The sequence below is a fragment of the Sciurus vulgaris genome, assembly GCF_902686455.1.
Source record: "Sciurus vulgaris genome assembly, chromosome: 9".
NCBI classification, from domain to species: domain Eukaryota; kingdom Metazoa; phylum Chordata; class Mammalia; order Rodentia; family Sciuridae; genus Sciurus; species Sciurus vulgaris.
This window is the reverse complement of record NC_136469.1, coordinates 78,115,400-78,142,990: the sequence shown is the minus strand read 5'-3', so window position 1 is coordinate 78,142,990 and position 27,591 is coordinate 78,115,400. Positions and strand designations below refer to the sequence as shown.

General features: G+C 34.2%; 1 protein-coding gene across 1 annotated transcript; it reads left to right on the top strand.

The window, feature by feature from the left end:
- On the top strand, window positions 1-27,553 carry LOC306669372 (uncharacterized protein; the record flags this gene model as incomplete). The annotated part of the gene is made up of 6 exons (XM_079153342.1): window positions 1-78; window positions 4,139-4,209; window positions 5,766-5,862; window positions 8,841-8,942; window positions 16,458-16,616; window positions 24,982-27,553. The coding sequence occupies 6 exons, from the start codon at window positions 1-3 to the stop codon at window positions 25,117-25,119; spliced, it is 645 nt and encodes a 214-aa protein (XP_079009468.1). The 3' UTR covers window positions 25,120-27,553.
- Window positions 27,554-27,591: the final 38 nt, after the last annotated feature.

Genomic DNA, 27,591 nt, shown 5'->3' with positions numbered 1-27,591 from the left:
ATGACGATTACCTACAGCTGCATTGCTAATGGCCGAGTGGTCCTAGCCGAACTGGCTTTGACTGGAGGCTCCTATCAGGTACCTGCGGGTCCGCGCTTCCGCCTCCCGGGGTTCGCTCCTGAGGACTAAAGCCTGTGGGGGCCCTTTCCTCAGGACGCGGTGCCGCGGAATGACCCCGAACTCTGGGGGCGCCAGAGCCCCGGGCTCCGGGGCGGAAGCCATACGTGCGCCCCCCAGAGGTTTTGGTTGGCACTGCACGTGCCACGTTTGGCACTATTGTACCATTATTAATTAATTAATTTGTACCATTGTCCAATTAAGTAGATCTTAAAGATTTTCTTTCCCTTGCGGAGAAATGACCTGCAATTAAGCACACATTTAGTGAACATGTTGTAGTTACCAAATCCCAGAGCAAAGAATGTGAGGGATGCATAGATGAAAATGGACTTGACATTGTCCCTGGAATCCTTATCTAACCTTTATGTCTTAGAGTGTAAAAGGTATTTCAGTGGAGCCAGGATGGGTAACTGCCAGCTACGGAGAGTTGACTAGTCCACAGATTAGGGTACTTGGCTTGTAAGCCTTGTAAGAATTAGTGCTATCCTGGCACAGAGCAGGGGGATGAGAAGTTCGTGCAAAGGGAACAGCATAGTGTTTGGGGATCCCCAGGAACCCCAGTGTGGCTAGAGCACAGGGTCTCAATGTGTAGGGGCTGGAGTTGAGGCCCTGATTACCGGGTTATATTAGTTCTCTCTCCTGAGTATATCTTGAATCCATCTTTTTTTGAACCATGTTTTCATCCAGGCCTTGATAACTTCTCACCAAAGCTTATTGAAAATGCCTCCTAATTAATCTCCCAGAATTCAGAGCCTGGTCCTCCTCAAAACCCACTTCCACACTGCTGCTCAAGTGATCCTTCCTAAAAGCAAATGCAATGCTTCAAATCATTTGATGCTTCCTTGATTACATTCAGAATAAAGCCAATACTCCTTCATTTGGCAGTCAAGGCCCTCCCTGAATGGAAGAGCTTTTCCATGACTGTCTCCTTCCCTTCCCTGGATGCTCCTGTTCTCTGACTATCCTGAACTTCCTGCTGTTCTCCAGATCAAGGTCTCCTTTTCTCTCTCCTGCTCCTTCTATCCAGAGACCACTTTCCTCCACCTTGGGGCAGTATAACCTCTTCTGTGCTTTTGAGACTTTTCTCAATTCCTTCTTGAGGCCTTCTCTAGCCCAGTGTAATTGACATCCCTCTACCAAACTACTCCAACTGAACTAGAATTTTCTCTTACCTGCCTCTGCCATTGAACTTCAGGACAGGGATTGTTTTCATCTCTGTCTTCCCAGTATATGATGCTTTAATTCATAGATTCTCAACACACTTTTTAAAAATTAGAGCATTATAATTATACATAGTATGTGGGTTCATTTTGACAAAATAGTACATGCAAGGAATTTAATTTCAAACCCCATTCCCCCTCTCTTTTCTCCCCCTATTCTTCTTCCTCTGTTGATCTTCCTTTCACTCCTTTATTTATTTTTGATTGATATTTTTTACATAAACAAAAAGGTGAAATTCCCTTGTTACATTTATATTATATATAATGTGTATATTATATATTTATGTATATAACATGATTTTGTTGAACAGATTCCATATTTTGTCCCCTTTCCCTTGTTTTCTTCCTCCCTCTCATTCTCCTTCTACTCTAATGATCTTCCCTGTATCTTTATGATACCCTATTCCATTGCTTACTACCTTCTTTCCCTCATTTTGCTCTAGCTTTCACATATAAGAGGAAACATTTGACCTTGGTTTTCTGAGTCTGGCTTATTTCACTTAGCATGATTTTCTCCATATCCATCGATTTACTGGCAAATGCCATTATTTCGTTCTTCTTTATGGCTTTTGTTCACTCTATTGTATATATATATATAAAACCATATTTTCTTGATCCATTCATCTAGGGACAGGCATCTGGGCTGATTCCATAATTTGGCTATTGTGAATTTTGCTGCTGTAAACATTGAAGTGAATGTATTGCTATAGTATGCTGATTTTAGTTATTTTGTAGAAATACTAGGAGTTGAATAGCTGGATCATATTGTGGTTCCATTCATAGTTTTTCAAGGAATCTCCATGCTGCTTTCCTAAGTGGTTGTACTAATTTACAGTCCCACCAGTAATGTATGACTGTACCTTTCCCCACATCCTGGCCAGCATTTATTACTATGTATGTTCTTAATAATTGTCATTCTGACTGAAGTGAGATGAAGTCTTAGTGTAGTCTTGATTTGCATTTCCCTGATTGCTAGAGATGTTGAACATTTTTTCATATATCTGTTGGCCATTTGTATTTCTTCTTTTGAGAAATTTCTGTTTAATTATTTTGCCCATTTATTGGTTGGGTTATTTGGAGTTTGGCATTGAATATTTTGAATTCTTTATATATTCTGGATATTAGCCCCCTGTCATGGGAGCAGCTGGCAGAGATTTTTTTCCCCATTTCATAGGCTCTCTCTTAATTCTCTTTGTTTCCTTTGCTGTGCAGAAGTTTTTTTTTTTTTTTTTTTTTTTAATTTAATGCATCCCACTGATTGATTCTTGGCTTTATTTCTTGCACTTTTGGGGTCTTCTCAAACACATTTATTAAGGAGGGAGAGAGGAATTTAAAGACTTTCTAAGCAGGCAGGAAAGTAAGAATTTAGAAGGGAGCAGGACTATATCTACAATTGCATTTGCAGTATGGAATTACTGTGGTACAGAAAGGTGACAGGGAAGAGGGAAAGGAGGACAAGGAGCTTTAAGGAACACTTCAGGTTGAGAAATAGGAGAAAGATACCATGGCTTCCCTCAATGCCAATGATTGTCACAAAAAATTTTATGTTGGGGAAGGTGACGGGGGATGTAATTCAGTGGTAGAGTGCTTACCAAGCATGCTTAAGGGCCTGGGTTCCATTCCCAGGACTGCAAAATAAATAAATAAATAAATATTATTTTTTGAAAAATATTAATACCGACACTTAATCATGAGATCCAATCAATTACAGCTAAAGGGTTCTAGAGCTGACCAAGATCTAAAGATCTCTGTCTTCATTCTTTCCACAAAGAAACAGGTCAGACAAGTCACTGGGTCTGTAGCACGTGAATTCCAGAAACACACCTAGGACCCACCTCGTCACATTTTCTACTGCCCCGTGTTGTCATGTGTTTTGTTTCAATATTTGTTTGCTACAAGAGCAGTGTTTAATATTCTCCAAATGTGACACTTGGGAGAAGGAATATTTTCTAATACTAATAGCAAAATAAAAGGAAGTTTATGCATGCCTTTAATATTTCAAGTTTCTTAGGAAATCCTTTCCTAGAAAATATTGCCTTGACATTTTAGACAATATGAAGAGCTGTGGGTTTTACTTTCTACCAGTAATAAGCTTTACCCTTCCATAAAAGTTTTAAAGTGTCATTTTGTTGAAAATAGGAGTAGAGCTATCCAAAGCTTCTTAGGTAAATTTCAGATTCCTTTTCTGCTTCTAAAGTAAATTAATGGGATTCCATATAATGGACTATATTTAAGGTATTCTGCATAAGTGTAGTATCTTGCAAATTTTCCCCCAATGAATGATCCTTATAAGGAACAGGAATAAAATTTCTTGGCTGTTACTTAGTTTTTTAAAAGATAAATGAATAATAGTGAATATAACTTTATATTTGAAAAAAGATAGAAGGTATTGCTAAAGGTAGTCAGAGAATAAGAGCTAAATATCTTTAATCCATTAACATTTCAATTATACTGGACTAGTGGTCACTAAAAAGATGTTTCATCAGCTAGTGCTGATAGCCTTGAAGCCAAACATAACATTTGACTGTAAAAATAAAATTATGTATGGCAACCTATATTTGTACACTTATATGTGCATATATAAATTATGTGTATATTTACATAAGTTTAGTATTTTCTTCCAAATACATATGAATATTTTATGACTTCTTGCCTCTTGCCAATACATTATGAATAATATCCATTAGTTCTTCTAGGAAAAAGTTTTTCCTTAATTAACTAATCAGAACATTTGTAAAATTTAGGAGGAAAATAATGAAAAATACTATAATCTTCATAAATTAAATGTTATTTATTTTTAGGAAGCAGCAGCGAAAGTCCTTAGACTTGTACTTCTTAGAGCTGAAACAAAGACAATAATTCAAATGGGAAGGTAAGGTATGTCCTAATGCAAGTCATTTTAACAATTACCAACTAATTTCCAATGATGAAAGATAAAAAAAAAAACCAGTTCCACATACACTTAATTGAACCTGCAGAAAGGAGAACTTCTATATGTAAAAGTGTAAAATCATGAATATAAATAATAAACATCAAATTCAAGATAGTAGTCACCTGCATCCAGGTGTGATGTGCACACCTCTAATGTCAGTGACTTGAGATGCTGAAGCAGAAGAATAACAAGTTCCAGGCCAGCCTCAGCAACTAAGTGATACCTTGTCTCAAAATAAAAAATAAAATGGACTTGGGGATGTAGCTCACTGATAAAGTGTCACTGGGTTTAATCCCCACTACTGAAAAAAAAATTCCTTAGGGTTACTCATCAGTAACATACTAGGCATAAATTTAAAATATCTCTCTCTCTTTCAAATCTAGTGCCACTCTATTTCCAACCACATATGTAACTTTCAGGTAGAAAATAGAATTAGCAACTCTTTTCCAACAGACTCTTCCAAATTTAGGAATAAAAATATTTTGCAGATGGACATTATGTGTATCAGTATCATCACTAAAATATTTTAGTCTATTGTATTCATGATATGATATGAGGATTTATGTTGAAATGGTGTATACTTTAAATTGGGGGCCTGTAGGATTATCCTTTCTACATATTTCTGAGCACAGTTTAACATTTGACAAGGTCTGTTGCCTGTTAAACATTTGGAGATAAAGTATTCAAAAAAGACTGAAGTCTAAGTGCAGTAAATGATGGAGGCTCTTTGCAAGAGTCATCTAGCCTCCTAATATATGACTCTGAGAAGGCAGAAATGTCTAGATGTTGGAATGCTCAGGATAAGCACACTTCAGCATGGTAGGAGTGTAATTCCCTTCTCCCCAACTCATCCTGTTCTCCAGAATATCCTAACCTATCATATTAATTCTTTTTTTTTTTCATGTAAAAATAGCCCTTTATCTGGGTGGTAAATAGGAGATGAAGGAAACTGACATAGTCCAGTCATAATGGGTCTACCTCCACCATTCCTTTCTGACTGTTTGTACCCAAAACAACTAATTTTGAACCTGTTCAATAAAAGCAGACTACATAGCAATGATATTAATTCTAATCTCTCATATTAGAATGCTAGCCTATCATATTAGAAAGCCAAGTGCCAAAATTAAATATGCCTACATAAAATATAGGGATAGGAAAAAATCAGTGAACATAATAGCATTTTCTATTCTGTCACAATCTTGATTGAGTGTTAGCATGTGACTTCTGTCAAAACCATTTCAAATATATGTTATATATTTATAATCATGTTATTAATTTCATCTTCAATGTTAATTTATCAATGAAATTTTAAATACACTTTTAAACACTTTTGATTTAACATCATTTACTTTATTGTTTCAAACAGATTAAAGCTCTTCTAATTATTCTGATTATAAAAACTTAACCTATATAGTTTTTATAATGACAACTTGAAAATGAAGTTAAATTCTCTGTGTGGGTACTTAATTCCTTCAGTGTTCGTATTCTTTCCAAAGCTATATCTACCATACTCTCTTTATCAACGGAATCACTTACTTATGTGCTACAGACAGTGCCTTGGATAAGGTGGCACCATCTGCATTTCTTAAGAAAGTAAGTAACTTTTTTATACTACCATGGGACTTGAAAGTTGTTGAAATTATGAGGTCTATGATTTATACTTTATTTAGTAATAGTATCACTAACCAAAAGCAGATTATTAATATCCTATAATATGCAGAGTCATTAATGACCTTCAGAGACCTCGTAACCTCATCCCTAATCTGTATACTGCTTCTATATGTCCCCTGACTCTCAAGCAAGGACTGCAGAAAACATCCACTCAGATCTATTAGAACCTTGTGCACCACAATGCCTGGCTTATATTTATTGTTTTTTAAATTAAGAAAGAACCCTGTGCAGTGGTGCACACCTGTAATTCCAGTAACTTGGGAGGCTAAGGCAGGAGGATCACAGGTCCAAGGCCAGCCTCAACAACTTAGTGAGGCCCTAAGCAATTTAGTGAATCACTGTCTCAAAATAAAAAAAAAAAAAAAAGAGATGGGGATTTAGTTCAGTGGCAAAGCATCCCTGGGTTCAATCCCCAGTACCAAAAAAAAAAAAAAAAAATAGAAATTATACTACAATATTTAATATACTTTTTTTAACAAAACTGTATTGTATTTGCAAATAATTATATGCATGGGGAGATAAGTGACCAGAAAATTTTGAGACCAGTATTATAAAAGACATTTCCATTAGCATATAAAATCAACTATGAAAGTTAACTTTTTTTTTTTTGCAGACTTGAACCCACAGGGCCTTGTGCTTGCAAGGCAAGCACTCTACCAACCAAGTTATATCCCTAGCCCTAAAAAGTATTATTTTAAGCTGGCACAGTGGTGCATACTGTAATCTCAGCTGGTTGGGAAGCTGACACAGGAGGATTGCAAATTTGAGGTCAGCTTGAGCAACTTAGTGAGGCCCTGTCTCAAAATGAAAATATAATATAAAAGGGGCTAGTGATGTAGCTCAGTGGTAAAGCACCCCTGCATTCAGTCCTTAGTACCCCTATTCAACAAAAAGCATTGGGATGTAGTTCAGTGGTAGATTACCTTCCGAGCATGTGCAAAGCTCTGGGTTCAATCTCCAGTACCAGAAAACATACATATATGTATATAAATACATATATATCATATATATATGATATATATGAAATATATATTTCTTTATATATAATAAAATATATTTTATATATTATATTTCTATATTACATATAGAAATATATGTTACATATAGAATATATAATATAAATATATTTGATATATCAATATATAAATATATATTTTATACATATTTTGTACATTTATATTATAAATATATATTTTTAAATATTATATATAAATGTATATTTTATATATTATATATAATGCCACTGAACTATACATTTATAATAAATATATGTACATACTATATTAAATAAATATTAAAAATACTTGTATGTTTTTAAATATATATAAAATAAACATTAATATACATAACATTTAAGGTAAATATATATGTTTAAAAATATATGTTATATGTAACAAATAATTTGAATATAGTTATATAAAAATATAAAAACATGAAATATATATATATGTAATTTAAAAATCAAGGCATATTATCTTCAGGGAATGTTTTAACTGAGAACTGCCAGCAACTATAAACTATGGTCGATATAGTACATACCTATGTAGATATAGGAGATCTTATAAATTTCTGAAAGAGTAATTAACCTCAAGAGATATTGCCTGTTGTTCCTATCACCTCAAGTTTGAGCCCCAGCCAAAAGAAGGAGATTTCAGGAAAGGCAATCTAGAGACAGACTAGAACTCAACCATCATCATAGTAATTTTTATGTTTATTTCTTATTTTTAAAGGTAAATGATACTGGGTTGGGGTTGTAGCTCAGTGGAAGAGTGCTTGCCTAGTACGTGTGAGGCACTGGGTTTGATTCTCAGCACCACATATAAATAAATAAAATAAAGGTCCATTGACAACTAAGAAATATTTTTTTAAAAAGTGATACTGGGCTGGGGATGTTGTCAAGTGCTAGAGCACTTGCCTGGCATGTGCAAAGCTTTGGGTTTGATCCCCAGTACACTAAATAAATCAATAATAGTAAATAATACTAGCCTTTAATTTCATTTACAAATATATAATTCAGAACAAATATTTTAATGACAGATATTAATGGAAAACTTAGCCATACTACAGTTACTAATAGTTATTCTCTAGACACGTGTGTAATCGCCTTCATGTATCATGCATTTATTTTATCTGCTCAGTGTACTAACTTGCATTGACCCAGCTCAAACTGTAACTATATTGTAGAGTAAACTATTATAAGGGCTAAATATTGTAATCTACTTTTCAGTTCTGTCTAGATATTTGCTAAATTCCAGATGCTAAACACTGTTAGCCATTTAACTGGATATACTCTAAATTTTTTACCTATCTCTCTGTAATGACTAACATCCCACTCGACCACCTTTCCAAAAGCAGGTGACACAAAGTTGCTAGCACATAATTTTTACTACTGCCTCTGAGAAAAGTGACATTAAATATAAACAGTTTTTGACTTTTTTTTTTTTTTGAGATTTTTGAACTATCCAGTAACTAGGGTTTGATAGAAAGTCATAGTATAGTTAGCATTGTTACTGTTGGGTGGATTTTGAAGGTAGGGGCAAAAGGGGGAAATTACAGTGCTATGTAGGAAATATGGGTCCCCCAGCTTTCCTTGTCTGCCACAGCTATCTGCCTTTTCCCTTCAGTCCTCATATCTGCTGAAGAATGAAGGCAGCCTCTGCAGTTGTACTGAATGAGTTTCTAATCGGTACAGCAGCAGGATAAGCTCAGGGTAAACTCAGTTTTCATAAATACTGCATCTTAAAGTAGAAAGGACGCCCTGCCACAAAAAAAGCCAGAAATGTTTGGGTCTCTTTTATTTTCTAGTTTCTGCCAGACTTCTCTTCAAATGAACGTTTGCTCTGTTAATTCTCCAGTTGAAATTGCCTATATAGGTTACATATTTCCATTAATTTCCCCAGGTTAGTGAAACTTTAATAAGAAATCCTTTGATGTCACAAGACTATTTTTCTCCTTCAAATGCAGTTGCTGCAGATTTTCAACAAGTACTAGGAAATTATATGGTATGTACCTCAAATTGTACTCCTAGATATTATCTCTATTACAGCTGACAAATGAGGTTTTTGTTTGGTTTGGTTTGAGTACTAGGGATTGAACTCAGAGGCACTTGACCACTGAGCCACATTCCCCAGCCCTATTTTGTATTTTATTTAGAGACAGGGTCTCACTGAGTTGCTTATCGCCTCACTTTTGCTGCGACTGGCTTTGAACTTGAGAGCCTCCTGTCTCAGCCTCCAGAGCTGCTGGACATTTGAGTTTGGAGTTAAGATCTGTAAAGAAGAATGAGAACTATCTATAATGATAATAAATGATCCATAATATTCTCATAAAGTTAATAAAGCAAGACAAAGTATGTATGGTATATACTATTATGTATTTACCATGCTTATATGTAAAAGAGGGAATAAATGCAAATATGTATTTGCTTACTTACTATTTAAAAATAAAAGGGCAGGAGAAGGATGTACCAAACACACTTAAATGGTTACCCATGGGGCGATGGGGAGACTAAAGTGACTAAAGGGACTAAAGTAAAATCCAGGCCTCTGTATGAAACTTGTATTTTAAATTTGACTTTGGTGTCAGGTAAATGTTTTGTATAATTATGAAATACTATTAAAGTTGAAATGTAAAAAGTAGCCCTTACTACTTTTATCCCTTTGTGATAAGAAGTCACAAAAGGACAGACATTCTTATGGTTCCACTTAGTGAGGTACTGAGAGTAGTCAAATTCTTGGGAGAAGGTAGAATGGTGATTGCAGGGATAGAGAAAGTAGTAATGGCAGTCAATGTTTGATGTGTATAGAAATTAATTTTGAGAAAGTGAAAAAGTTCTGCAGATGGATGATGGTGATAGTTGCATAACAGTGTAAATGTACTAATGCCATTGAACTATATACTTAAAAATTGTTAAAATGATAAATTTTATGTATATATATTATTATAAACATTTTTAATTTTTAAAGTAATCCCTAAAACCCAAAGCAAAATGAAAGAACCGTATATTGATTAAAGCCTTAAAAGATAGTAATAATTTATTTCAAGTGACTCTAAATTTGTAATTTGTATATTCCTAGTGGGAAATACCTTAATGAAAAAAAAAAAAAAAACTAAAAATAAGTTTACTTTTTTATTTTCAAGAGTCACATCATTAGTAGTAGTTTGGTATTGTTATTCTGAATTTGGTTTATATAGCTATAAATATATTACTTTGAATAATTAAGAATCAAGAATCTCAGAAGGAAGATTTACAAATGTAAAGTCAAAGAAATTAAATAAAACCTAACCTCAAGTTTAAAAAAAATTCTTTTTTTAAAGTTTCTTGCATATACACTGAAAAAGGCTAAAAACAAAAGACTAATCAATGGTTGTGAGCCACCCAAGTATCTATGTTATAGTCTGTAGATATCATTTTCCACTAAAAGGAATCAGGCTCAATTACAGATACAGGACAGAAACATTTAAGCCAGAACCATACCTACCACAAAGACCCTCAGGTCAAAAGACAGGAACAAACTTGAAGAGGCTACTTACCACTAATGATAAAATACTTCAAACATCAAAAGCAATATTAAATGAGCTGGGCATGGTAGTGCATGCCTCTAATCCCAGTTACTGGGTCCTAGGCTGAGGCAGAAGTTTTGCAAGTTCAAGGCCAGCCTGGGCAAGTTAGTGAGACCCTATCTCCAAATAAAAAATGAAAAGAATTGGGATGTAGCTTTATGGTATGGTACCCCAGGTTCAATTCCCACTACTACGAAAGAAGAAAGGAAAAATGGAAGGGAAGGAGGGAGGGAGGGAGGAAGGAAAAACCTAAATGCAGTGGGTTGTAATGCATTGAATATGTTAAACTTCATCAGTTCCTCAATACTATCAAAGGGGGAAAATATCCCTCATTAGCATTTTGGAAGATACTCTAAATACACCCATTACTCTGAAAACATAAAGGAAAGGTTCAAGCATTTATTCTTCGCTATATTAACTGTTCCTCAAAAGAACCAGTTGATGGGGAAAAGTGTTTTATTTATGGAAGTATTCCAGCTAATAAATGATGAAGTGATAAAATATTGCAATTCCTCATAAAATGATAGACCTTTAGACAATATTGATAACTGATCAAAAATTAGGTTAAAAACTTCTGAAGAACTACATAATGGATGAAAAAAACTCAGACACCAAAACCCACTGATGTTTTCTAACCTCAAAATAAGAGATAGTACTTTCTGATGTCACACAATGAGTAGTATACAGCAAGCATTGAAATTTGCTTACCAAAAGAGTCCATTGCAAGCAATTTCCAGGGGAAAAGAAAGGAGAATCCATAGACTCCATAGATTAAAAGAGACTTAAGAGAAATTTCAGTCAAATGTAATATGTACATTTTGTATCCTTGTTCAACAGAAGGATTATAAAAAATGACTTGCTTTTGATACATTATGTATAGACTGGGGGTATAGCTCAGTGGTAGGGCATTTGCCTACCACATGCAAGGTTCAATCCCTAGCACCAAAAAAAAAAATTCATATACAAACTAGATATTTAATAATATTAAGAAACATATTTAGAAGTGATAATGGTATTTGTGGTTTTGTTTTTAAGAAAAAAGTGAAGCCATCCATATCTTTTAGAAATATAAACTGAAGCATTTCAGATTAAAATGGTAGAAACTCTGGAGTTTGCTGTAAAATTATATATTTGGGGAAGGGGTAGCAGTATAGATGAAACAAGATTGACTATGCATAACTGCTGAAGCTAGATGATGAGTACATGGGGATTCATGAAACAATTCCCACTACTTCAGTATGTGTCTGAACTTTTTCCATAATAAAAATATTTTAAGTATATCTCTATTAGTTCCCTATTTGTATATAACAAACTACCACAAACTTAGCAAACTAACACAACACCCATTTATTATCTCAGTTCCATGGATCAGAAGTCCAGGCAGGGCTTAACTGAATTCTCTGCTAAGGGTCTCACACAGTAGTACAGTCAATGTGTCAGTTAGTCTGTGTTCTCATCTGGAGGCTCTGGGGAAGAATTGGCTTTCAAACTTGCTCAGGTTGTCCAGATCTATGGCCCTATATGGATACAGCTTTCCACCAGGTGTTAGCTAAACGCTACTACTCTTATGTCCTAGAGACTGACGGCGTTTCATTCCCATGCTGCTTCCTCAACGTGGCTGCTTGCTTCTTCAAGGCCAGCAGAGGAATCTCTCACTCCAGTCTACCAAGTTTCATATACATGACATAATCACAGGAGTGACATTCTATTGCCTTTGTTTCTGTTGGTTAGAAGAAAGTCACATTCAAGAATAGGGAATTATATAGGGATGTGACTCACTGGGGATCATCACAGTGCTTGTCAAAATGTGAAAATATGCATATTTAAGCAATCAACACATTTAAATCAAAGAAATTTCTATTTTACATTTATAAACAAACTTGGCAAGCTTTAATCTATAGAAATTGTTATGAAACATTAAATTTCTTATAATAAAATGTACACAGCCCCAAAAGAGTAGTTTTTAAATTGTGAAAATATGTGTATAAATGTACCAAATGTCATTGAATAGATAACGAATACTTAACAAAGTTTAGATGATTCTCTTAGAGTCCAATAAGTTAACCATTAAAAAAACAAGAAGAGAAAAGGAACTAAAAGAAAAACCAAGTATGAGCTATTTTTCTTTGTTTGCTTGTATATATCAAGATACTATTTCTTAATAAAGTCAAATTCACAAGTATCCAGTTAGAACTTCAGCATATTTTGGGGTGGTACATAATTCAACTCAGAACCCTCCCTTTTCTACATCTAAATGGTGAGCACCTCACAGAAAATCAATTGCAGGACACATGGCTCACTGACCAAGAAGATCAGAGTTCTGTTTAAAGTGGATTAGATCACTTTCCTAGAACAGGGTTTTGTTATTTATTTATTTATTTATTTTTTTACATTTTTGTTTGTTTATTTATTTATTTTTTGCAGTGTCAGGGACCAAACCTGGCCATTGCATATGCTAAGCAAGTACTCTACCACTGAGCTATATCCTCAGCCCTGAGCAGAGAATATAAATAAAATTTTCTTTTGCAAAAGTAGTATTTATTAATATTGTTAGATAATATAGAAGTATATTAGGGAAATGCAAACATCTCTCTGTAATCTGAATCAAAACCTCTTAGGTGAGAACTCTTAACGATTTGGTACATAATCTTCCTGAATTTTTTTTGTGTGTGGGTGTATTCGTAATGTATATAACATAAGTTTATACATACTTTTGAAATAAAGAAAACTGGGTTTATTCATACAATGGGTGAAATCTTAATCTCTGGTACTTCTTGAATCTATATTTTTTTGTTTGTTTATGGTGTTGGGGACCAACCCAAGCCTTAATACCAAAAATTCTAGCTAATAAAATAAGACAAAGAAAAGTAGATAAAAGGTATACTGTTTGGAAGAAAGAAATGAAACTCTTTGTAGATGACATGATTGTCTATGTAGGAAATCCAAGAGAATTGATCAAAAAAACTCCTGGAACTAATAAGCAATTATAGCAATGTTAACAGAATAAAAAAGGCAGTTGTTTTCTGTGTACCAGCAATGAATAAGTGGAATTTAAAATTTAAAACATAATGCTATTTACATTATCATCCCTCAAGATGTAATGCTTAGGTATAATTCTAGAAAAATAAGTATAAGATCTATAGAAGAAAAACTACAAAATACTTGTTTTAGTCAACCTTTTCACTGCTGTGACCAACCAAAATATCTGACAAGAACAATTAGAGGAGGAAAAGTTTATTTGAGAGCTCACAGATTCAGAGGTCTTAGTTCACGGATAGTCAACTCCACTGCTCTGGGTACAAGGTGAGGCAGAACATCATTACAGAAGACTGTGGCAGAGGATAGCAGCTGAGATCATGGAATCAAGAATCAGAGCAAGAGAAAGAGACAGCTCCACTCTATAGGGACAAAATATATATCCCAAAGGCATACCCCCAGTGACTCACCTCCTCCAGCCATACCCTATCTGCCTATAGTTATCACCCAGTTAATTTTTATTAGGGGATTAATACACCAATTAGGTAAAAACTATTATAACCCAATCATTTCACCTCTAAACTTTCTTGCATTGTCCCACACATGAGCTTTTGGGGGACACCTCATAACTAAACTATAACAATACTAATGAGAGAAATCAAAGAAAAATTAAATAAATGGAAGGATATACTATGTTCATGTATAGTGTGGCTCAAAATTGATCAAGTTCTTCCTACTCGATCTATAAATGTAGTGTAATACCAATCAAAATCCCAGAAAGATATTGTGTGGATGTTGAGAAACTGATTCTAAAATTTATATGGAAAGGAAAAAGACTGACCCATGACAGCTTTAATTAAAGAAGGACAAAGTTGGAAGGCTAACATTACCTGACTTCAAAATTTACTATAAATCTACAACAATCAAAACAGTGTGGCACTGGTGACAGAATAGACAAATAGACCAATGGAACCAAATAAAATGCTCAGAAATAGACCCACATAAATATAGTTGACAGAACCTTTGACAAAGGAACAAACGCAATACAGTGGAGAAAAACTACTATTTCAACAAATGGTGCTGGAACTACTAGACATCCACATTCTAAAATATGAGTCAAGGTAGATCATATGCTCTTCACTAAACTAACTCAAAATTGATCACAGACCTAAACATAAAATACAGAACTATGAAACTCCTAGAAGATACCATAGGAGAAAAACCTAGATGACCTTCGGTATAACAATGACTTAATAAATAGAACATCAAAGGCAAAGTTGATGAAAAATAATTTATAAGCTAGACTACATTAAAACGAAAAACTTAAAAAATGAGAAGGATCTTTGATATATACTCTCAAGGGAATGAGAGGACAGCTAGACTAGAAAAAAATATTTGCAACAGAAAAATCTGATAAAGCACTGATAATTTAAAATATATCAAGAACTGTTAAAACTCAACAATAAGAAAACAACAAAACTAAGAAATGGGTAGGCCAGATACGGTGGCACATACCTGTAATTCTGGCTACTTGGAAGGATGAGGCAAGAGGATTGCAAGTTCTAGGGCATCCTGGGCAACATAGAGACTTTACCACAAATTTTAAAAATTTATAAAAGGACTGGGGATATACAACTCTTCTGGATTAAATCGATAGAAGAAAGAAAAAGAGGGAGGAAAGGAGAAAGAGAAACAAGCTCAGCAGATACTTCACCAAAAAAGGTAGATTGTTAATGGCATAAGAAAAGATGCTTGGGCTGGGGTTGTAGCTCAGTGGTAGAGCGGTTGCCTAGCATGTGTGAGGCACTGAGTTCGAGTCTCAGCACCACATATAAATAAGTAAAATAAAGATCCATCAACAACTAAAAAAAAAAAAAAAAGAAAAGATGCTCAGTACTGTCATTGGGAAACTGTAAATTGAAACAATGAAATTGTTGTACACAACTATTTAAATGACCAAAATCCAATACCAAATGCTGGCAAGGATGTGCAGCAAAAGTAACTCTCATTCATTGATGGTGGGAGTGCAAAATGGTACAACTAATTTGGAACACAGTTTGAGTTTCTTAAAAAACTAAACATACAGTTCAGCGTGGTGGTGCACACCTATAGTCCCAGTGAATCCCAAGACTGAGACAAGAGGATTAAAGTTCAAAGCCAGCCTCAGCAATTTAGCAAAGGCCTAAACAACCTAGTGAAACCCTGCCTCAAAATAAAAAATAAAAAGGGCTGGGGATGTGCATCAGTGGTTAAGTGCACCCTGGGCTCAATCCCCTGTATCCAAAACAAACAAATAAACAAAAAACCTAAACATGTTCCTTGATATTTGCCCAAATGAGTTGAAAACATGCCTACACAAAAGCCTGCATATGGATACTTATAACAGCTTTATTTATAATTGCCAAAACATGGATGCAGCCAAGATGTCCTTTGGGAAGTAAATTAATAAATAGTGATACATCCAAACAGTGGAATTTTATTTGTTGCTAAAAAGAAATGAGGTATAAAGGCATGAAAAGACATGGAGGAAACTTAAATGTGTATTAGTAAGTGAAAGAAACCAATCTGAAAAGGTTATAGACTATATTCAAATTATATGACAGCTGTATTACTCAAATTATATGTAGCTCAGTGGTACAGTGGTGGCCTAGCATGCTCAGGGTCCTAGATTCAATCCCCAGCACTGGAAAGAAAGAAAAAGGAAAGGAAATTAAGGAAGGGAGGAAGAATGGAAGGTAGGTAGGTAAGTGGCTGGGTGGAACAGATGGGAGGAGAGGCACAAATGTGCCACTCTGTATTAAAGTATTTTTTGAAAATAATTAAATTAAAACCCTTTTCCCCTGCCAAGACTAAAGGAAAAATTGAGTTTACTTGATTCCTTACACAGTGAGATATGCCTTTGATACTTTTGTTTCAATTTGTACAATGAATTTTATTTACAAAAAATAAAACTTGTGTTATGTTTCACTTCTATGTAGATGATATTCAATAAAAACCAAGATGACAGCCCAGTTTCCACAATCAAGAGTCAAGTGACTGATGTAAAAAATGTTATGATGAAAAATATTGATGTAATTTTGGAAAGAGAAGAAAGATTGAGTATCTTCCTCAATAGAACAAATGATTCCCAAACAACTGTAAGTGATTCACAGCTGTGTTGATGTCCAAACAGTGCTCCAGGTCATAAGATTGCTGCCTTTAAGACAAATTGCTATGAAATAATTCTATGTCACAATCTATGGTTTTACACAAAAAATTATTGACCAGGGAGTGGGAAGAGGAGAAGAAGGGGAGTAAGTGGTAGAAGTGATATTGGCCAAATCACATTATTATATTGTGTGCATGTGCAAACACATAACAACAAATCCCATCTTTATGTACAACTATGATGTACCAATAAAAAATGTAGAAAAAAATACTTAGAATACAACTAAAATATTAAAAGAATAATTATAAAACAATGAAAAAGAAACCAAATGAATTAGGATGTGTTTACTTCTATAAAAGAAGGATATTTTATATTATGAAACATAGATTAGTCAACAAATAAATTGCAAGGGAAAAAAATTGCAAGGGAAAAAAAGAGGGAGAACTTATAAATAAATATGGACTTGAAAGTTATATCAATTGTAATGTGTGATGCTTAGATTTCAATTCCAATTGTAAAAATGAAAACTTATTATTTTTTAAAATAATTAGATAATTTGAATTCTGGATAGCAGATGCCATTCAGGAATTATTAATAATTTTTAGGTATGATAATGGTATTTGGTTATGTTTTTTAAAAAGACATTTTTAGATATTTGTACTAAAAGATTTATGATTGAAATTATATGTCTGACATTTGCTTCAAAATAACTGAGAAGCAAAGTATAAATTTAACAAAACTGGTCATCAACTGACAATTGCTAAAACTGGATGCTGAGTATATAGAGGTTCATTATATCATTCTTTATTTTTACATGTAAATACATATTTATTTATTTTTAGAATGGTTAAATTTATTTATTTATCTAAATCCAAAATATTTTTTTTCTGAGTTTAGGGTTTGATTTGGGGAGGCCAAATTAGAAGAATTATCAGAGATTTGGTCGCTTAATTTAAGATTGTGTGCTCAAGCATGGGGGCCTAAGAACAATAGTTTGTGACCAGCACAGTGCTTATTATTACATCTCTCAGGTACAACGTTATATTTCTCATTACATCATTCTATCAACTTTTGGATATCTATGAACTTCTCTATTAGGAAATATTTTTAAAACTAGTTTGAAGTTGGGTACAGTGGTACACACTTGTATTTCTAGCAACCTGGGAGGCTGAGTAAGGAGGATTACAAGTTCAAGTCCAGCCTGGGCAACTTAGACCCTGTCTCAAAATAAAAAATGAAAAGGGTTAGAGGTATAGCTTAGTGGTATGGCACCCCTGAGTTCAATCCCCAGTACTAAAGTTTAAAAAAAACTATGTACAAAATGCCATGTGCAGTTGTAGTCTCAATTTTTTTAGTCTTTCTTGTGCCTATGGTTAGTTTTATTTTCTCCTAACCTTTTTTTTTGCTGGCAGTGGGGAGAGTATCAGGGATTGAACTCAGGGGCACTCGATCATGCAGCCACATCCCCAGCCCTGTTTTATGTTTTATTTAGAGACTGGGTCTCCTGAGTTGCTTAGTACCTCACCTTTGCAGAGGCTGCCTTTGAACTTGAGAACTTCCTGCCTCAGCCTCCTCAGCCACTGAGATTACAGGTGTGTACCACCAAACCTGCTGTTTTCTCATAATCTTTATTTGCAACTACCTTGAGGCCACTAGGTTTGAATAGGAAGCCTACATAATTTAATCTCTACTATAGGGCAGAATCTTTTTTGAATGGAATTAAAATTCACATCATGTGGGCTGGGGTTGTAATACAGTGGTAGAGCACTTACTTAGCACGTGTGAGGCACTGGGTTAGATCCTCAGCACCACATAAGAATAAACAAAATTCACATAACATAAAATTAACATTTTGGAGTATACAAATGGGTGACAATTAGTACATTTACAGCGTTATATACCCATCATCTCTACCTAGTTCCAAAACATTTTTGTCATCCCAAAATAAGGAACCTTCACATCGCTCAGAAACTCCCCAGGTTCTGGCAGTCACTAATCAACTTTCTGTCTGTGTAGATTTACCAATTTAGGATATTTCATATGAATTAAATCATATGTGATTTTGTGTATCTGGATGCTTTCACTTAGCATGATATTTTTTAGCTTCATCTAAGTTGTAGCTTGTATTAAGTACTTCATTCCTTTTTATGGCTAAAAAATATTCTATTCCATATACCACAATTTGTCCATTAATCTTATAGACATTTGGATTGTTTCTACCTTTTGGCTATTGTGAATAATACTACTGTGAAGTTGCTTCTTATATATCTTATCTAGCATTTCTAGCTAGTAATAGTAGCAGTGCTATAGGGCAACATAATCCATCATCTCAGTGGACTGGTTAATTTTTTTCCTCATAGGAAAGGAGGCAACATCTAAACCCTAGTAAGCTGTGGCCCCCAAATGACTTCCTTTTTATAGCCCATTGAATAGAAGCAGCTTAATAAAAGATGAAATTTGAATTACATATTTTAAAACATTTTTTCTCATATAATTCTCACACAGCACATAATCATTCTCACGAAACTATTTTTGCCTACCTAAATTAATTTTACATCCCTTTTTTCCCATAGTATTTTTGTAAAAGATTCTATTGAATAGTATTAAAATGCATATTTGGTTTTTTAACAAAAAGTAGTCCAATAAACTATCTGTCGATCTTTCTATAGATAAATGTGGTCATCAATTTAAATTTGGCAGGTTATTGTATACCTTTATCTTGGTATTCTCTCAAAAATCCAATAAAATGATTAATAAACAATAATTAAAATTTCAAAGTATAAATTACTAGGATAAAAAAAGAAGAAAAGACAGCAGGTAAGAAACATCAGTAATTCTGGAACTAGAGAGTAGATATGTAAGTAGTTATTGGTCTCAGTAAAACAGAAAAACCTAAAACAATATATCAGGAGAATAAATTGAGACACAAATAGATTCAGGCATTAGAACCTTGGAAAGACTCAGAAATTGGAGATACATGATACTTCTAAAAGTAGATGTCCAGCATAGGTCTAGAAATAAGAGACTGCGTGTAAAGTCTTTAAAGGAACACATTAGCCATGGAGTCCCTTCCCTGTTGTATACAGCCAACTACTTCCTCTCCTTATCTCTGACAAAGGAGAAGAAATTTTCTCTCTACAGACAACAGACCAAAGAAGTTCTAAACTCAGACATCAGGTACAGTTGTGAACAGAGTGATCAGCATATTAAAATAAGATGGAATAAGAATACAGAGACTACTCATGAACATCTCTCCCACTCAGTTTCAATCATGCAGGAGATTAAGCCAAGGAAAAAGATCTATAGATAACCCCAATTAAATGGTCAGGTCCATACCAGATTTCTACAGTGAAGTCCACCAATATCAAACCATACTCACACTGAGTTCTGAGTCAGTTTTAGTAAATCAACAATTTGAGTCATGAGGTATTTGAGGAAAGTCTCTATAATAATAATAAAAAACAAAAGAAATGGGTGGGGGAGGAACTAGATAAAATAGATAATACAGGAGCAAAAGGAAGCATCATTTAAAAAATTCTCTAACATTTTGAGAGGAATAATAGAAGATAGTATATTCCTGAAACGAGAACAGAAAGCTATATAAAAATATTCACAAAAAAGAGTTTTTGGAAATTAAAATGATACTAAAAATGTAAAATTCAATATGTAATTATTATAGTATAAAGTTGAGATAATCTCTTAGAAATTAGAGCTGAAAGATAAAGTCAGAGAATCAGTCTAAATAAAACATGAATAATAGAAGTTTTTAAGAAAATGAAGACATCAGAAAAATTCAGTAATACAAGAAAAATGTCTAGAACTGAGTAATATGAGTATTTAGATTCCATGAACAAAAGTCAGGTTCATAGCTAGACATGTAATCTTGTAATTATAGAACACTAAAAAGGAAATAATGATTCTAAAGTCTTTCAGAGATGGAGGAAAGCAAAAACAAGGACTTGGCAGTTAGAATGGCAGCACATTTCTCAATAGCAATACTGAAAGCTAAAGACAAATGGAAAAATGCTTTTACTATTCTTCTGAAAATTATTTCCAAACTAGATTTCTATATCCAATCAAACTACCAACTTAGTATAAAGGTAAAATAAAGACATTTTGTAGGTATGTAAATTCTTAGAAATGTACCTCCTACTCACCCTATTTAAGGAAGTTTTTGGAAGATATTTTCCACCAATAAAGGGAATAGGTGAAAAAAGAAAAAGATGTGAGATTGAGAAAACAAAAAGTCCCAACACAGAGAAGGATAATCCTAGGATATTGGTGAAATAATATTCCAAGATTAAAACTATATAAGAAATCTGGAGCCCAGCCAAACCAAATTACAGAAGGTCAGAAGGCTCTGTTAGGGACTTCTTCAAGATAAAGCAAAAGGATCCAACACAGGAATGAGCAGAGGAAGGATATATTTCACTCCTTTGGAGCATTGGGTATATTTAAAACTAATAAATAATATTTTAATTATGGGTATATTTTACCTATTATAGGAATATTAGTTTTAGAGAAACCAAAATATTAATAACCAAATTAATAATAGATATATTTTTTAACTCTAAAGAAACCAAAAAGTTTTACACTGAAGTCATTTGTAATCCATAGCCTAGCAAATATTTACAAAGTTTTGATTTAACAGAAACAAAGAACAGGACTGGGGTTGTGGCTTGGTGTTAGAGTATTTGCCTAGCATGTGTGAGGCCCTGAGTTTGATCCTCAGCACCATGTAAAAATAAAATAAAGGTATTATGTCCACCTACAACTAAAACAAAATATTTTTTTAAAAGATTAGAAAAGAGAAGGAAAAAGATGTGTGTTTGGGAAAGGAGTTTTGGGGGCATTATAAGACTTAAATTCTTTGTGGAAATGCAAATCAAAACTGCACTGAGATTTCATCTCAACCCAGTTAGAATGGCAATCAGCAAGAATGTAAATAATAATAAATGCTGGTGAGGATGTGGGTAGAAAAAATACTTGTATGTTGTTTGGATTTTATATTAGTACAACCACTATGGAAATCAGTATGAAGTTTCCTTAAAGACTAGAAATGGGGAAGTATTGAGGAATGAAATGGACCAAATTATACTGATATATTGAGTGTATGTACAAATATGTAACAACGAATCCCACTATTATATATAATTAGGATGCACCGATAAAAAGGGGGAAAAAAGAAGACTAGGAGTGGAACCACTATATGGTTCACATAGTCCACTCCTTGGTATTTAATCAAAAGAACCAAAATCAGCACACTATAGTCACATATGCATTCCAATATTTATAGCAGCACAATTCAAACAACCAAGTTATGAAACCAACCTAGGTATCTGTAAGCAGATGAACTGATAAAGAAAATGTGGTCTATATACACAGTGGAGTTCTACTCAGCCATAAAGAATGAAATTATGTCATTTGCAGGTAAATGGATGGACTGGAGAAAATCATGCTAAGTAAGATAAGGTAGACTCAAAAAGTCAATAGTCATATGTTTTCCCTCCTATGAAGAATCTAGAGAATAAAGGAATTTTTTAAGAAAGGAAGATCTCACATAAATAAAAGGGAGATCAGTAGAGGAAAGGTAGGTAGAGGATCAAGGGGGAAAGAGGAAGGGAAAGAAATGGGAAGAATTGGGAACAAAATTTACCAAATTATGCTTTATGCATGTATGAATAAACCACAATGAATCCCACTTCTATGTATAATTATAATGTATGAGTGAAAAAGATATACATGTAACTAAGTACAAAGAAGTACAAAGGCATATGACTGTAATCCCAGCTACTTAGGAGATTGAGCCAACAAGATCACAAGTTCAAAGCCAGCCTTGGCAATTTAGTGAGACCCTGTCTTAAAATTGAAAAATAAAAAGGATGGGAGATGTAATTCAGTGGTATGGTTCACTGGGTTCAATCCCCAGTGCCAAATATAAATAGATATATGGTGAATTGGGAGGCAGGGAGGGAAAGGGGAAGTACTAGAGAATGATTTAGAGTAAAGTATACACATTAGGAATATTTCACAATGAACCCCACCATTAACATATTGGAATACACTAATAAAAAATTTTAAGAGAGTTAAATTCTTTTCCTTCATTGGAAACAGAATGATCAAGAAAATGGGAAGGAGTAAGAAACTATCATTATTACTCATAAGTCTTGTCAAATTCTGACTTTTCAAACTATATACATGCATTTTATATATATATATATATTCACTACTAAAAAGAGAGAGCATATCATTTAAGAGAAGAATATAAAGTCCATTTACACCTTAAATAAATTTTCAGCTGGACATAATGGTGCACACTTGTAATCCCAACCATTTGGAGACTGAATCAGGAGAATCTCAAGTTCAAGGCCAGACTTAGCAACTTAGTGAGAACCTGCCCCAAAATAAAAAAATAAAGGGCTGGGAATGTAGCTCAGAGGTAGAACATGTCTGGGGTCAGTCCCGGTACACACACACACACACACAATAAATTCAAACCAGATAGTATAGTCATGCAATTCTAAATTTGAAGTCCAGCTCCACCACTTGCTATCTACATTAACTTTAGGCAAGTAATTTAAACCTTTCTGAGCCTCATTTTCTTTGACTGTAAAATAAGAATGCTGACAAGATTATTATAAATAATGCATGTTATTGTGCAGAAATATATATAAATCCATGGTATGTAGTGCCTGTTACCAAAGCACTCAATAAATTCTTAACATCTTGAAAAGTACATCCAGAGACCTAGTTTCCATATGCCAGATCCTTGGGAATAACCAACAGTATTTTGGGTATGTAAACCTGGGATCCCATAACTTGTCATACGTTAGAATTGTGAGGCTACATGAGTGCTGCACTGTAATCATTACATTGACTTTGCTCTTGGAAAGTCACCATATATTCTGACAGTAAAGAAGCTAACCTGACAGTAAATAATAAAGTTAATTGAAACATGTTTCAAATAGTTTTACTTCTTATTCATGTGGCAGACAGCAAAAGTTCATGTAAGAGCAAGTGTATTATTAATATAATAAGTACTTGAGAACATTTGAAAGAGTTAAATGAGGCTGGGTACGGTGGTGCACACCTGTAATCCCAGTGGCTAGGGAGGCTGAGGCAGGAGGATCACGAGTTCAAGGCCAACCTTAGCAACTTAGTGAGACCCTGACTCAAAATAAAGTGTGGTATATATACATAATGGAATATTACTCAGCCTTAAAAAAGAATGAAATTATGGCATTGGCTGGTAAATGGATGGAACTGGAGAATATCATCCTAAGTGAAATAAGCCAATCCCAAAAAACCAAAAAGCTGAATGTTTTCTCTGACATGCAGATGCTAATGCACAATGGGGGGCGGTAAGGAAGAATAGAGTTACTTTAGATTATGTAGAGGGGATTGAAGGGAGAGAAGGCAGTACTGGGATAGGAAGGATAGTAGAGTGAATCAGACATTATTACCCTATGTACATATATAACTATATGGTGATATTCTACATCATGTATAACCAGAAGAATGAGAAATTATACTCCATTATATATAATGTATCAAAGTGCATTCTATGCCATGTATAACTAATTAAAACAAATACAATTTTAAAATAAAAAGGGCTGGGATGTGGCTCAGTGGTTAAGCACCCCTGGACTCAATCCCTGGTCCCAAAAACCAAAACAAACTTAACGAAATCCTTATTGCTCATGAAAAATATTAATCCTTGTAGTAATGGCAAGATTCTCATAGGGCAGTCTAGATGTAGTATGTTCAGTTTCTTCAATCTGTGATTCTGCGGTGGTAGGTTCTCTCATCCCCATCTGACAGATTAATTCATTCATTTAACAATTATTCATTGAACATCTGCTGTATGTCTGCACTGTCTCATGCTGGGATTGTATCAGTGAGTGAAACAGACAAAAATCTTGCCTCCATGGAACTTGTTTTCCTGCACAGTACTTGTCTCTTATCTAACACTATGTAAATTTTACTCTTTGTCTAGAACGTAAAAAATTGAAAGAGAATAGCATGTCTTGAATGGAACTGGAGCAGCAATTTTAAATAGATTGTAAGGAATGGTGGTCTTTAAAATCATGAAGGAAGAAACTGAGGCTCAAAGAATTACAAACTTGTGCAAAGTCAAAAAGGCAATAAAGTGATTCAAATTAACAGCTAAATACAAGCACCTAGAATCTTGGTACATCACTTTATAAAAGCTGCTGGGTCCTGTTAGAACTCTTGGAATTGGTCAAACCCATACTAAATCTGTTCTTTCAGATAGCTCTCATTAAGTATTAGAGTGAGCCCATTAATGCACAAATGGAAATAAAATATTAAATTTGTGTTTATTTTTATTTCAGGCCAAAGAATTCCAAAACAGAAGAGAAATTCATAGGAGGCTATGGTGGAAATACTTCAAAAAGATTATAGTTATCAGCATGACAATTCTCCTTTCAATTATTATCATTCTTTTAAGTATAAACGTAATACCACCTTGACCCTTTTCCCCATCCCCAACAGGTACCAATAAATTATTATATGTAATTAGAGTCCTACAACAATTATGAAATCTTTCTCTAGAGAAAGTGGAGGAAAGGAGGTTAGAAGTATTTCCTTGTCCCTATGGTGCCCCTTGACTGCCTCTGTACCTCTTTTATTTCTGTAATACTATTTGTTCTTTGCCATGTTCCACTACTTTCCCGGTCTCTCTTCCTTTTTAAAAATTAAGAACTGCAGGACATGATGAAACCAGTAACCCCAGCTACTCAGGAGGCTGAGGCAGAAGGATACAAATGTGAACCTAGCCTGAACACCTTAGCAAGACCCTATCTCAAAAGAAAAAAAAAGGTTGAAAATGTAGCTCAGAGGTAGAGCTCTGTGCTCCTGGGTTCAATCTCCAGTACCCTGCCCCACCTCAAAAAAAAAAAGAATCACACTGCCAAAATTCAACTTTCAGCTCTGCCACATACCATCTATGTGACTTTGGACAAGTTAACCCGTGGCCCTTTTCCCTCACCTGTAAAATGGTATTGATACTTATTGAATAGAGTTGTTGGTATTAATAGGAAAAGATGATTACATTAATGCCATTCATCAATACCTATAATTGTCCCCCTCAACCAGAAATGATTTTGATCTGTCTAGAAACAGGACAGCCCAGAAATATCCACCTCTTCTACATATTTATTTGAAATGAAAATCCAAACCAGTTTTAGATGCACCATTTCCTTGTGTAAGGTTAAAAAACCAGTCATATTATTTCTCTCAAATCACAGGTCCTGTCCATCCATTATTAATCTACAGCCTTTGTTGTTTTTAAAAATATACCACCATTCAATAACCTTAAATCACCATGCTTTCTAGTAACTATAACATCTAACTAACTTTGCAGTTACTAACAAGGTGTGATGAGTTCTATTTCCCAAGTGGGAACTTAAGGTCTGAAGAAGTCAGTTTTAAAAATCATTTAGTGATTCATTAGGAACAGAGGATCCTGACTGCTAGATAACTCTTTTTAATTATGGCAATTATTAAACATCAGAATTTTAAATAGCCACCAAGTTTCTTATTCTTCCAACATCCCACTTTCCCATTCACCAGATATTTCGGGCATTTGAAATATTAGAAACGTAGTAGTTTCTGTAGTTTTCACATAGGAAAAGGGAAGTGATTGAATACTGACTCTGATAACAATGTTCTAAGTGCTTTGGGGGAGGGGTACCTAGAGTTTTATAAAGACACTAAGAGGCTGGTATATAAACGATATGAGTTTATATTATCTTTACTTTGTACATGAGAAAATAGCCAAGTTGATGATGACATATTCACGGTCACACAATTAGAAAGCTGCAGTTGTATTAAGTACTATGGTGTTAGTCACAAAACTCATTTAACTTAAGAATATACTGTCTGACCTATTAGTTGTGGGTCACACAAAACAGTACTACTTTATTACCAATTTGATAGGTTCTTAGGGAAAAGACAATTTGAAGAGTAGTATGGGAGAAGAAATTATGTATTTCAGTGATATTCTTGTTTTGTTTTGGTATTGGGGACAGAACCCAGGGTCTTCTGTGTGCAAGGCAAGTACTCTGCCACTGGGCGGCCGGCCTCTGCTGCCATTATTTTTGAAGTCCTAATAAACTTGTCTCTTAACATTTAATTTGTAATTAATGTATAAAACAATCATTTGTATTCTGATCACTACCATAAATTACTGCTAGACAATCGTGAACTTAAGAGATCATATAATCTGTCCCCTCATCATTTTATTTCATTTAGGAAGCCAAGCCTAAATGAATAGTAAGCTTCTTAAAGTTCTTTTCTCCTGGCCTCATTTTAGTTATCATCCTAGTTCCAGGCAAGAGGTCCCATAAAATGCTGTTTTCATATGCAATCTTAAACTTTCGAAAGAGTTTAGATTTGTGAACTGTTGAGACCTGCATGGAAATAAGGAAAGTAGTCATTTATCAAGCAGTGTTTCCCTATTATTTGTGCTAGAAATGTCAGAACAAACATGAGTAGAAACAAACATGTTAAGACAGTTCAATTTTTGATTTGCTTGTGCAAATATTTTTGAGCCCCCTACTTTGCACAAGTTTTAACAATTAGGATTCATTCGAAGTAAGTTACCACATAGGTAGAAATAACTGATGTTTGAAAAACAGAATGTTTGTGTAAGACAGGGCCCTAATCCTAAGGAAAGCTTACATCCCAGTTAAAAGGCAAGTCCAACAAAAATTAACATGTTAAAACAACAACAGCTGTGTAACTGGCAGGTTGCATGGCAGAGGAAGATGAGTCATCTGAGTAAGATGATTGACACAGGCTTGAGTCACTTCAGGAAGGTTTCATGGGTTATAAAGGGTTGAATGGATCTCACTAGAAAATGAATTCATGTCAATAGGTCAAGGCAGTCAATAATAATTAACTTGAACACTTATGATCTGCTAATAACTGTTAAGTATAGA